We start from the raw sequence: 13,837 nt of genomic DNA on the forward strand, positions 1-13,837 counted from the left end.
GGCATAGTTTCCAGTGAGCACATAGTCTCACTGATATAGCTTCCCTTATGTACAGAGTCTTAGTGTTGTTGCTTCCTGTGGGTACAGTGTCTCACTGGCATAGCTTCCAGTAGGTACAGAGTCTCACTGGCATAGCTTTCCGTGGGTACAGACTCTCACTGGCATAGCTTCCCCTAGGTTCAGAGTCTCACTTGTCTCAATTCCTGTGGGTACAGAGTCTCACTGGTATAGTTTTGCATGGGTACAGTGTCTCACAGCTATAGCTTCGCATGGGTACATTCTCTCACTGGTATAGCTCCCCGAGGGTTCATAGTCTCACTGGTATAGATTCCTGTGGGTACAGATTCTCAATGGGTAATAGTTATCCATGGGCACAGGGTCACACTGGTATAGATTCCCTTGGGTACAGAGTCTCACTGGTATAGCTTCCCATTGGCACAGAGCCTCACTGGTATAGCTTCCCATGGGCTCAGTGTCTCACTGGAATAGCTTCCCGTGGGTACAGCCTCTCACTGGATTCACTTCCCGTGGATATAGAATCTCAATGGTGTAGCTGCCCGTGGGTGCAGAGTTTCACTGGTATCTACTCCTGTGGGTACAGTGCCTCAGTGGTATCGATTCCTGTGGGTTCAGATTCTCACTGGTATAGATTCCCGTGGGTACAGAGTCTCACTAGTTTACCTTCCCACGGGTACAGTGTCTTACTGATATAGCTTCCCGTGGGTACAGTGTCTCACTGGCGTAGTTTCCGGTGAGTACAGAGTCTCACTGATATAGCTTCCCTTGTGTACAGGGTCTCAGTGGCATAGCTTCCCTTGGCACAGAGTCTAACTGTTATAGCTACCCCTGGGCACTGTGTCTCACTGGTGTAGGTTCCCGTGGGTTCAGAGTCTCACTGGTATGTTTTTCCCTGTGTACAGAGTCCCATTGCTATAGATTCTCGTGTGCAAAGAGTCTCACTTGTGTCGATTCCTGTGGGTACAGAGTCTCACTGGTATGGCATCATGTGGGTACAGTGTCTCACTGGTACAGCTACTCGTAGGTACAGAGCCTCACTGGAATAGATTCCCGTGGGTACAGTGTCTCACTGGTAAAGCTTCCCGTGGGCACAGAGCCTCAATGGTATAGCTTCCCGTTGGACCTGAGTCTAACTGGTATAAGTTCCCGTGGGTACAGAGTCTCACTGATATAGATTCCTATGGGCACAGAGTCTCACTGATATAGATTCCTATGGGCACAGAGTCTCACTGATATAGATTCTTTTGGGCACAGAGTCTTCCTGGCGTAGCTTCCCGTGGCTAGAGAGCCTCAATTGTGTAGCTGCCTGTGGGTGCAGAGTTTCACTGGTATCGATTCCTGTAGGTACGGAGCCTCACTGGTGTCGCTTCCCGTGGGTTCAGATTCTCACTGGTACAGCTTCCCGTGGGTACAGCGTCTCACTGGTTTTGCTTCCCGTGGGTATAGAGCCTCAATTGTGTAGCTGCCCGTGGGTGCAGAGTTTCACTGGTATCGATTCCTGTGGGTACAGAGACTCAGTGGTGTAGCTTCCCGTGGGTACAGTGCCTCACTGGTACAGCTTCCCATGGGCACAGAGCCATAATGGTATAGCATCCCGTTGGACCTGAGTCTAACTGGCATAGCTCCCCATGGGCTCAGTGTCTCACTGGTACAGCTTCCCGTGGGTACAGCCTCTCACAGGTTTTGCTTCCCGTGGATATAGAATCTCAATTGTGTAGCTGCCCGTGGGTGCAGAGCTTCACTGGTATCGACTCCTGTGGGTACAGAGCCTCAGTGGTGTAGCTTCCCGTGGGTTGAGACGCTCACTGGTATCGATTCCTGTGGGTACAGAGCCTCAGTGGTGTAGCTTCCCGTGGGTTCAGAGTCTCACTGGTATCGATTCCTGTGGGTTCACATTCTCACTGGTATAGCTTCCCATGGGTACAGTGCCTCACTGGTATAGCTTGCCATGGGTACAGAGTCTCACTAGTTTACCATCCCACGGGTACAGTGTCTTACTGATATAGCTTCCCGTGGGTACAGTGTCTCACTGGCATAGTTTCTGGTGAGTACAGAGTCTCACTGACATAGCTTCTCGGGGGAAATGTCTGTCACACGTCTAGTTTCCCATCCGTACAGTCTTTCACTGGTATAGCATCGCATGGGCACAGTCTCTCACTGGTATAGCTTCCTGTGGGTACAGTCTCTAACTGGTATAGCTTCCCGTGGGTTCATAGTCTCACTAGTATAGATTCCTGTGGGTACAGATTCCCAATGGGTAATAGTTATCCGTGTGTACAGAGTCTCACTGGTATCGGTTCCCGTGTGTACAGAGTCTCACTGGTACAGCTACTTGTAGGTACAGAGCCTCATTGGTATAGCTTTCCGTGTGTACAAAGTCTCACTGGTAAAGCCTCCCGTGGGTACAGAGTCTCACTGATATAGATTCCTATGAGCACAGAGTCTCACTGATATAGATTCCTTTGGGCACAGAGTCTCACTGGCATAGCTTCCCGTGGGCACAGATTCTCACTGGTATAGCTTCCCGCGGGTACTGAGTATCACTGGTCTACATTCCCGTGGGTACAATGTCTCACCGGTATAGCTTCCTGTGGGTACAGATTCTCACTGGCATAGCTTCACATGGGCACAGAGTCTCACTGGTTTTGCTTCCGTTGCCTACAGAGTCTCACTGGTGCAGCTTCTTGTCGGTACAGATGCTCACTGGAATTGATTCCCGTGGGCTCAGTTTCTCACTGGTAAAGATTCCCGTGGGCACAGAGCCTCAATGGTATAGCTTCCCGTTGGAACTCAGTCTCACTGGTATAAGTTCCCGTGGATACAGAGACTCACTGGTATAGATTCACATGGGCACAGAGTCTTACTGGCATTGCTTCCCGTGGGTACAGAGCCTCACTGGTATAGTTTCCCATGGGTTGAGACGCTCACTGGTATCGATTCCTGTGGGTACAGATCCTCAGTGGTGTAGCTTCCCGTGGGTTCAGAGTCTCAATGGTATCGATTCCTGTGGGTTCAGATTCTCACTGGTATAGATTCCCATGGGTACAGTGCCTCAATGGTATAGATTCCCGTGGTTTCAGATTCTCACTGGTATCGATTCCTGTGCGTACTGAGCCTCAGTTGTGTAGCTTCCCGTGGGTTCAGAGTCTCACTGGTATAGATTCCTGTGGGTACAGATTCTCAATGGGAAATAGTTATCCGAGGGCACAGGGTCACACTGGTATAGGTTCCCCTGTGTACAGAGTCCTGCTGGTATCGATTCCCGTGTGTACAGAGTCTCACTGGTATAGCTTCCCGTGTGTACAGAGTCTCACTGTTACAGCTACTCATAGGTACAGATCCTCACTGGAATCGATTCCCGTGGGTACAGTGCCTCACTGGTCAAGCATCCCATGGGCACAGAGCCGTAATGGTATCGCATCCCATTGGACCTGAGTCTAACTGGCATAGCTTCCCATGGGCTCAGTGTCTCACTGTTACAGCTTCCCGTGGGTACAGCCTCTCACTGGTTTTGCTTCCCGTGGATATAGAATCTCAATGGTGTAGCTGCCCGTGGGTGCAGAGCTTCACTGGTATCGACTCCTGTGGGTACAGAGCCTGACTGGTATAGCTTCCCTTGGGTACAGTGCCTCACTGGTATAGCTTGCCATGGGTACAGAGTCTCACTAGTTTACCTTCCCACGGGTACAGTGTCTTACTGATATAGCTTCCCGTAGATACAGTGTCTCACTGGCATAGTTTCCGGTGAGTACAGAGCCTCACTGAAATAGCTTCTCGGGGGATAAGTCTGTTCAGGTCTAGTTTCCCATGCGTACAGTCTTTCACTGGTATAGCTTCGCATGGGCACACTCCCTCACTGGTATAGCTTCCTGTGGGTACAGTCTCTACCTGGTTTAGCTTCCCATGGGTTCTTAGTCTCACTAGTATAGATTCCTGTGGGTACAGATTCTCAATGGGTAATAGTTATCTATGGGCACAGGGTCACACTGGTATAGGTTCCCCTGTGTACAGAGTCCTGCTGGTATCGATTCCCATGTGTACAGAGTCTCACTGGTATAGCTACCCGTGTGTACAGAGTCTCACTAATACAGCTACTCTTAGATACAGAGCCTCACAGGAATAGATTCCCGTGTGTACAGTGTCTCACTGGTAAAGCTTCCCGTGGGCACAGAGCCACAATGGTATAGCTTCCCGTTGGACCTGAGTCTAAGTGGTATAAGTTCCCATGGGTACAGAGTCTCACTGATATAGATTCCTATGGGCACAGAGTCTCTCTGATATAGATTCCCATTGGCACAGATTCTCACTGGTATTGCTTCCCGCGGGTACTGTGTCTCACTGGTATACATTCCCGTGGGTACAATGTCTCACCATTATAGCTTCCCCTGGGCTCAGATTCTCACTGGTATAGCTTCCGGCGGGTATGTGTCTCACTGGTATACATTCCCGTGGGTACAAGGTCTCACTGGTATAGTTTCCCATGGGTACAGTGCCTCACTGGTATAGCTTGCCGTGGGTACAGAGTCTCACTAGTTTACCTTCCCACGGGTACAGTGTCTTACTGATATAGCTTCCCGTGGGTACAGTGTCTCACTGGCATAGTTTCCAGTGAGCACATAGTCTCACAGATATAGCTTCCCTTATGTACAGAGTCTTAGTGTTGTTGCTTCCTGTGGGTACAGTGTCTCACTGGCATAGCTTCCCGTAGGTACAGAGTCTCACTGGCATAGCTTTCCGTGGGTACAGACTCTCACTGGCATAGCTTCCCCTAGGTTCAGAGTCTCACTTGTCTCAATTCCTGTGGGTACAGAGTCTCACTGGTATAGTTTTGCATGGGTACATTGTCTCACAGCTATAGCTTCATGGGTACATTCTCTCACTGGTATAGCTTCCCGAGGGTTCATAGTCTCACTGGTATAGATTCCTGTGGGTACAGATTCTCAATGGGTAATAGTTATCCATGGGCACAGGGTCACACTGATATGGATTCCCTTGGGTACAGAGTCTCACTGGTATAGCTTCCCATTGGCACAGAGCTTCACTGGTATAGCTTCCCATGGGCTCAGTGTCTCACTGGAATAGCTTCCCGTGGGTACAGCATCTCACTGGATTCACTTCCCGTGGATATAGAATCTCAATGGTGTAGCTGCCCGTGGGTGCAGAGTTTCACTGGTATCTACTCCTGTGGGTACAGTGCCTCAGTGGTATCGATTCCTGTGGGTTCAGATTCTCACTGGTATAGATTCCCGTGGGTACAGAGTCTCACTAGTTTACCTTCCCGTGGGTACAGTGTCTCACTGGCATAGTGTCCGGTGAGTACAGAGTCTCACTGATACAGCTTCCCTTGTGTACAGAGTCTCAGTGGCATAGCTTCCCTTGGCACAGAGTCTAACTGTTATAGCTACCCCTGGGCACTGTGTCTCACTGGTGTAGGTTCCCGTGGGTTCAGAGTCTCACTGGTATGTATTCCCCTGTGTACAGAGTCCCATTGGTATAGATTCTCGTGTGCAAAGAGTCTCACTTGTGTCGATTCCCGTGTGTACAGAGTCTCACTTGTGTCGATTCCTGTGGGTACAGAGTCTCACTGGTATGGCATCATGTGGCTACAGAGTCTGACTGGTACAGCTACTCGTAGGTACAAAGCCTCACAAGAATAGATTCCCGTGGGTACAGAGTCTCACTGATATAGATTCCTATGGGCACAGAGTCTTACTGGCGTAGCTTCCCGTGGCTAGAGAGCCTCACTGGCATAGCTTCCCGTGGGTACAGAGCCTCACTGGTATAGCTTCCCATGGGCTCAGTGTCTCACTGGTACAGCTTCCCGTGGGTACAGCCTCTCACTGGTTTCGCTCCTCGTGGATATAGAATCTCAATGGTGTATCTGCCCGTGGGTGCAGAGTTTCACTGGTATCGACTCCTCTGAGTACAGAGCCTCACTAGTGTCGCTTCCCGTGGGTTGAGACACTCACTCGTATCGATTCCTGTGGGTACAGAGCCTGAGTGGTGTAGCTTCCCGTGGGTTCAGAGTCTCACTGGTATCGATTCCTGTGGGTTCACATTCTCACTGGTATTGCTTGCCATGGGTTCAGAGTCTCACTAGTTTACCTTCCCACGGGTACAGTGTCTTACTGATATAGCTTCCCGTGGGTACGTTGTCTCACTGGCATAGTTTCCGGTGAGTACAGAGTCTCACTGATATAGCTTCTCGGGGGAAAAGTCTGTCACAGGTCTAGTTTCCCATGCGTACATTCTTTCACTGGTATAACATCGCATGGGCACAGTCCCTCACTGGTATAGCTTCCTGTGGGTACAGTCCCTCACTGGTATAGCTTCCTGTGGGTACAGTCTCTACATGGTTTAGCTTCCCGTGGGTTCTTAGTCTCACAAGTATAGATTCCTGTGGGTACAGATTCTCAATGGGTAATAGTTATCTGTGGGCACAGGGTCACACTGGTATAGCTTCCCGTGTGTACAGAGTCTCACTGGTATAGCTTCCCGTGCGTACAGAGTCTCACTAGTACAGCTACTCGTAGGTAAAGAGCCTCACTGGAATCGATTCCCGTGGGTACAGTGTCTCACTGGTAAAGCTTACCATGGGCACAGAGCCATAATGCTATAGCATCCCGTTGGACCTGAGTCTAACTGGCATAGCTTCCCATGGGCTCAGTGTCTCACTGGTACAGCTTCCCTTGGGTACAGCCTCTCATTGGTTTCGCTTCCCGTGGATATAGAATCTCAATGGTGTAGCTGATCGTGGGTGCAGAGCTTCACTGGTATCGACTCCTGTAGGTATAGAGCCTCACTGGTGCCGCTTCTCGTGGGTTGAGACGCTCACTGGTATCGATTCCTGTGGTTACAGAGCCTCAGTGGTGTAGCTTCCCGAGGTTTCGGATTCTCACTGGTATCGATTCCTGTGGGTACAGAGCCTGAGTGGTGTAGATTCCCGTGGGTTCAGAGTCTCACTGGTATCGATTCCTGTGGGATCACATTCTCACTGATATAGCTTCCCATGGGTACAGTGCCTCACTGGTATGGCTTGCCATGGGTACAGAGTCTCACTAGTTTACCTTCCCACGGGTACAGTGTCTTACTGATATAGCTTCCCGTAGATACAGTGTCTCACTGGCATAGTTTCCGGTGGGTACAGAGTCTCACTGATATAGCTTCTCGGGGGAAAAGTCTGTCATAGGTCTAGTTTCCCATTCATACAGTCTTTCACTGGTATAGCTTCGCATGGGTACAGTCCCTCACTGGTCTAGCTTCCTGTGGGTAGAGTCTCTCACTGGTATAGCTTCCCGTGGGTTCATAGTCTCACTAGTATAGATTCCTGTGGGTACAGATTCTCAATGGGTAATAGTTATCCGTGGGCACAGGGTCACACTGATATAGGTTCCCCTGTGTACAGAGTCCTGCTGGTATCGATTCCTGTGTGTACAGAGTCTCACTGGTATAGCTACCCGTGTGTACAGAGTCTCACTAGTACAGCTACTCGTAGGTACAGAGCCTCACTGGAATCGATTCCCGTGGGTACAGTGTCTCAATCGTAAAGCTTCCCGTGGGCACAGAGCCACAATGGTATAGCATCCTGTTGGACCTGAGTCTAACTGGTATAAGTTCCCGTGGGCACAGAGTCTCACTGATATAGATTCCTATGGGCACAGAGTCTCACTGATATAGATTCCTATGGGCACAGAGTCTCACTGATATAGATTCCTATGGGCACAGAGTCTCACTGATGTAGATTCCTATGGGCACAGAGTCTCACTGATATAGATTCCTATGGGCAGAGAGTCTCACTTGCATAGCTTCCCCTGCGTACAGATTCTCACTGGAAAAGCTTCCCGCGGGTACTGAGTATCACTGGTCTACATTCCCGTGGGTACAATGTCTCACCGGTATAGCTTCCCGTGGGTACAGATTCTCACTGGCATAGCTTCACATGGGCACAGAGTCTCACTGGTTTTGCTTCCGTTGCCTACAGAGTCTCACTGGTGCAGCTTCTTGTCTTTACAGAGGCTCACTGGAATTGATTCCCGTGGGCTCAGTGTCTCACTGGTACAGCTTCCCGTGGGTACAGCCTCTCACTGGTTTTGCTTCCCGTGGATATAGAATCTCAATGGTGTAGCTGCCCGTGGGTGCAGAGCTTCACTGGTATCGATTCCTGTGGGTACAGAGCCTCAGTGGTGTAGCTTCCCGTGGGTTCAGAGTCTCACTGGTATCGATTCCTGTGGGTTCAGATTCTCACTGGTATAGATTCCCGTGGTTTCAGATTCTCACTGGTATCGATTCCTGTGGGTTCACATTCTCACTGATATAGCTTCCCATGGGTACAGTGCCTCACTGGTATAGCTTGCCATGGGTACAGAGTCTCACTAGTTTACCATCCCATGGGAACAGTGTCTTACTGATATAGCTTCCCGTAGATACAGTGTCTCACTGGCATAGTTTCCGGTGAGTACAGAGTCTCACTGATATAGCTTCTCGGGGGAAAAGTCTGTCACAGGTCTTGTTTCCCATGCGTACAGTCTTTCACTGGTATAGCTTCGCATGGGTACAGTCCCTCACTGGTATAGCTTCCTGTGGGTACAGTCTCTAACTGGTATAGCTTCCCGTGGGTTCTTAGTCTCATTAGTATAGATTCCTGTGGGTACAGATTCTTAATGGGTAATAGTTATCCGTGGGCACAGGGTCACACTGGTATAGGTTCCCCTGTGTACAGAGTCCTGCTGGTATCGATTCCCGTGTGTACAGAGTCTCACTGGTATAGCTTCCCGTGTGTACAGAGTATCACTGGTACAGCTACTCGTGGGTACAGAGCCTCACAGGAATCGATTCCCGTGGGTACAGTGTCTCAATCGTAAAGCTTCCAGTGGGCACAGAGCCACAATGGTATAGCATCCCGTTGGACCTGAGTCTAACTGGTATAAGTTCCCGTGGGTACAGAGTCTCACTGATGTAGATTCCTATGGGCACAGAGTCTCACTGATATAGATTCCTATGCGTACAGAGTCTCACTGATGTAGATTCCTATGGGCACAGAGTCTCACTGATGTAGATTCCTATGGGCACAGAGTCTCACTGATATAGATTCCTATGGGCACAGAGTCTCACTGATATAGATTCTTATGGGCACAGAGTCTCACTGATGTAGATTCCTATGGGCACAGAGTCTCACTGATATAGATTCCTATGGGCACAGAGTCTCACTGATATAGATTCCTATGGGCACAGAGACTCACTGATATAGATTCCTATGGGCAGAGAGACTCACTTGTATAGCTTCCCCTGGGTACAGATTCTCACTGGAAAAGCTTCCCACAGGTACTGAGTATCACTGGTCTACATTCCCGTGGGTACAATGCCTCACTGGTATAGCTTCCCGTGGGTACAGATTTTCACTGGCATAGCTTCACATGGGCACAGAGTCTCACTGGTTTTGCTTCCGTTGCCTACAGAGTCTCACTGGTGCAGCTTCTTGTAGGCACAGAGGCTCACTGGAATCGATTCCCGTGGGCTCAGTTTCTCATTGGTAAAGATTCCCGTGGGCACAGAGCCTCAATGGTATAGCTTCCCGTTGGAACTCAGTCTCACTGGTATAAGTTCCCGTGGATACAGAGTCTCACTGGTATAGATTCACATGGGCACAGAGTCTTACTGGCATAGCTTCCCGTGGGTACAGAGCCTCACTGGTATAGTTTCCCATTGGTACAGAGCCTCACTGGCATAGCTTCCCATTGGCTCAGTGTCTCACTGGTACAGCTTCCCGTGGGTACAGCCTCTCACTGGTTTTGCTTCCCGTGGATATAAAATGTCAATGGTGTAGCTGCCCGTGGGTGCAGAGCTTCACTGGTATCGACTCCTGTGGGTACAGAACCTCAGTGGTGTAGCTTCCCGTGGGTTCAGAGTCTCACTGGTATCGATTCCTGTGGGTTCAGATTCTCACTGGTATAGATTCCCGTGGTTTCAGATTCTCACTGGTATCGATTCCTGTGGGTACCGAGCCTGAGTTGTGTTGCTTCCCGTGGGTTCAGAGTCTCACTGGTATCGATTCCTATGGGTTCACATTCTCACTGGTTTAGCTTCCCTTGGGTACAGTGCCTCACTGGTATAGCTTGCTGTGGGTACAGAGTCTCACTAGTTTACTTACCCACGGGTACAGTGTCTTACTTATATAGCTTCCCGTGTGTACAGTGTCTCACTGGCATAGATTCCGCTGAGTACAGAGTCTCACTGATATAGCTTCCCTTGCGTACAGAGTCTCCCTATTGTTGCTTCCTGTGGGTACAGAGTCTCACTGGCATTGCTTCCCATTGGCACAGAGCCTCACTGGTATAGCTTCCCTGGGCTCAGTGTCTCACTGGTATAGCTTCCCATGGGCTCAGTGTCTCACTAGAATAGCTTCCCATGGGCTCAGTGTCTCACTAGAATAGCTTCCGGTGGGTACAGCCTCTCACTGGTTTCGCTTCCCGTGGGTATAGAGTCTCAATGGTGTAGCTACCCGTGGGTGCAGAGTTTCACTGGTATCGATTCCTGTGGGTACAGAGCCTCACTGGTACAGATTCCCGTGGGTTCAGAGTCTCACTGGTATCGATTCCTGTGGGTACAGAGTCTCACTGGTATAGCTTCTCATGGGTACAGTGTCTCACCAGTATAGCCTCTCATGGGTACAGGGTCTCACTGATATAGCTTCCCCTGGGTACAGAGTCTCACTGATATAGCTTCCCCTGGGTACAGAGTCTCACTGATATAGCTTCCCCTGGGTACAGAGCCTCACTGGTATCGATTCCCGTGGGTACAGAGCCTCACTGGTATCGATTCCCCGGTACGGATTCTCTCTGTTATCAAATCGAGTGGGTACAGACTCTCATTCGTATCGCTTCCCGTGGGTACAGTGTCTCACTGGTATCGATTTCCGTGGGTACAGTGTTTTTTTGGTACAGTTCTCTATGGTACTGATTAGTCGCACAAGTGCTCCTTGCGACCTGGAGTTTGCTTTTCATTCCCGATATTCACTTGAATGAAACCAGTGCCACGCAGCTGGAATAATGACCAACATTTGCCATGTGCGCTGAATACTGGGATCTCGCACACGACACCTGGCGCGTTTTCCCAGCTAGAAAGAAAGTTCTCTATTACTCCAGCTCCTTTCAAGATCTCAGCTTGTCCCCAAAGTGCTTCACTGCCACTGAAGTACCTTTGAAGTGCAGTATTGGAAACGCAGCAGCCATTTGTGCGCAGCCAGCTCGCACAAACAGCAGTGAGACATTGACCAGTTTAGTAATTGTGGAGAACTCCTTCCAATTGTGGCCGTGGGATCTTTCACATCCACCTGAGTGGGCACACAGAGGTCGCAGGTTTAACACCGCATCCCGAAAACACTCTCTCATCACTCCATTGGGAAGATTATGTACATAATTAGACCCACTGACTCAAAGGTGTGAGGGCCACACACAAAGCTACTGCCAACACCTATTTTTCAGAAGATGGATTCATAAACTCTGTGGTTTCAATTTCAGCTGTGTCTCGGTGGCTAACACTTGTAGATAGGCAGAGAAAGACATATAACGAGACAGACAGACAGATAGCTAGATGGACAAATCAGTAGATAGACAAGACAGGTAGAGAGACAGGTAGATAGATGGACAGATATAGAAACAGATGCGGATAGAGAGATGAACAGAGAGAGAGATAGACACATAGATGTACAGATAGAGATAGATAGAATGACAGACAGACAGATGCAGATAGATGGACAGATAGATAGACAGATGCTGATAGATAGATAGACAGACAGACGGACAGAGATGGACAGATGCAGATAGATAGAGCGACAGACAGATAGACTGATGGCCAGATACAGAGAGACAGATAGATAGGCGGAGAGATATTCAGACAGACAGATGCCAGATGCCGATAGATAAAGTGGTAGACAGACAGGCAGATAGATAGATCGATGGACAGAGAAAGAGATAGATAGATAAATAGACAGACAGACAGGTAAAGATAGACAGACAGATACAGATAGATAAAATGGTAGACAGACAGGCAGATAGATAGATAGACAGACAGTTAGGTAAATAGACAGAGAGACAGACATATATAGATAGATAGATAGATGGACAGAGAAAGAGATAGATAGACAGACAGATAGATAAATAGACAGACAGACAGAGGAAGATAGATAAAATGGTAGACAGACAGGCAGATAGATAGATAGATGGATAGATAGATAGATAGACAGAGAGGCAGTTGAATAGACAGACAGACAAAAAAAGGTATACAGACAGATGCAGATAGACGGATAGATAGACAGACAGGCAACCTGATAGATAGACGGATGGATAGATAGACAGGTAGATAGATAATATATGGACAGAAGGAGAGCAAGAGATGGATAGATGGTAATAGCATATGGATCGGGAGAGAGATAGATCTGTTGCATAAACAGATTTTGAGGGTCACTGACCCGCGCAGCAGAAAATCTTAACACCATGGCTCCTGCTCAACAGGTTGGTATCAACCAGCGGCCCCCGACGGTGGTGCCAGGGGGTGACCTGTCCAGGGTGCCCCGTGCCATCTGCATGCTGAGCAACACCACCGCCATCGCTGGGGCTTGGACCCGCCTGAACATCAAATTCGATAAGATGTACGCCAAGCGGGCCTTCGTCCACTGGTACGTGGGGGAGGGGCTGGAGGAAGGGGAGTTCCAGGACGCACGAGAGGACATGGCCTCCCTCGAGAAGGATTACGAGGAAGTGGGAATCGATTCTCGCTATCTCGACAGCATGCTAGAGAAGGGCGAGTGAGAAAAGACCGATAGCTAGACTAAAAATATTTAACATCTGCAGTTGACCCCCATGCTGCTAATGTGAAAGAAATACTTAATGAACCATATATAATATTGAGGTGCCTTCGGTTTGAATACCCAACAGAGACCCTGCTGGGTGGCCTGTCTACCTGGGAGGTCGCAGTTACTTAGAACTGGGATCCAGTGATGCGAGGAACTCGATCCCAGCAGGAATGCCAGCCCCCTCCACCTCCCCCACCCCCACCCCCCAGCTTTCCTCCTGCGCCTCTCACCACCCCAGCACATCCAAAAGTGCCACGCCGCCGCCTGGAGTGTTTTATCTGGGAAGTGTACTATAACGTAGGAAAGGGCGGCAGCCAGTTTCTCCACAGTAAGACCCCACAAATGGCAACATGATAAGATTGAGCAACTTTTGTCCATTTTGGATCACTGATGTCGGTTGTGGGGGTGAATATTTGGCCGCAAGGCACCAACCTTGCCTCCACACTGCCCGCCCACCCACCACTGTTCTTCTCGTAGCAGCCGTGAGATCTTTTGACGCCCATCTGATTGCTCAGAAGTGGGGTAGGGAGAGGGGGCTAAGGTTAATGTCTCATCTGAAAGACAACCCTTCTGACTGCCCCCCCTGCCCGCACCCGCACTGCCATACCTCGGCCTGGCACTGGGGCTTGGAGTGGGACTTGAACCCACAGCCCTTCTGACAGAAAAGTGAGGGCTGCTGCACGCTGATCCACGACTGACATGGACAAAACCCTGCCCCCCCCCGCAGACGCTGATGAGCAGCAGCAACACGGCGAGACACCAGCGGAGAGGTCATCACGATGTTGGGACCCCATGCCTTCTAGCAGGAAGCGTTCTGAAGTTGCTCAATTCTCCTCATTGCCTTGACTGCAGTTAAAGAGGCGTCTGATAAAAACATCACACAGCGTTACACAATGAGGCCATTCAAAGAAGAGTGGGGGCCGAAGATCCTCCCAGTGCCTCGGTCAATATTAGTCCCTCAGTAAACAT

The 13,837-nt window shown here is 49.6% G+C and overlaps 1 protein-coding gene across 1 annotated transcript in view; it reads left to right on the forward strand.

The window, feature by feature from the left end:
* The window catches only part of LOC144672326 (tubulin alpha-1C chain-like), a 34,592-nt gene extending 20,855 nt beyond the window's left edge, over positions 1-13,737 (forward strand). Inside the window, exon 4 of the mRNA XM_078534179.1 lies at positions 12,528-13,737. Coding sequence (XP_078390305.1) covers positions 12,528-12,824 — 297 coding nt within the window. The 3' untranslated portion in view covers positions 12,825-13,737. The remainder of the gene's footprint in view (positions 1-12,527) is intronic.
* Positions 13,738-13,837: the final 100 nt, after the last annotated feature.

The sequence above is a fragment of the Cetorhinus maximus genome, chromosome 37 (assembly GCF_964194155.1).
Source record: "Cetorhinus maximus chromosome 37, sCetMax3.hap1.1, whole genome shotgun sequence".
NCBI lineage: Eukaryota > Metazoa > Chordata > Chondrichthyes > Lamniformes > Cetorhinidae > Cetorhinus > Cetorhinus maximus.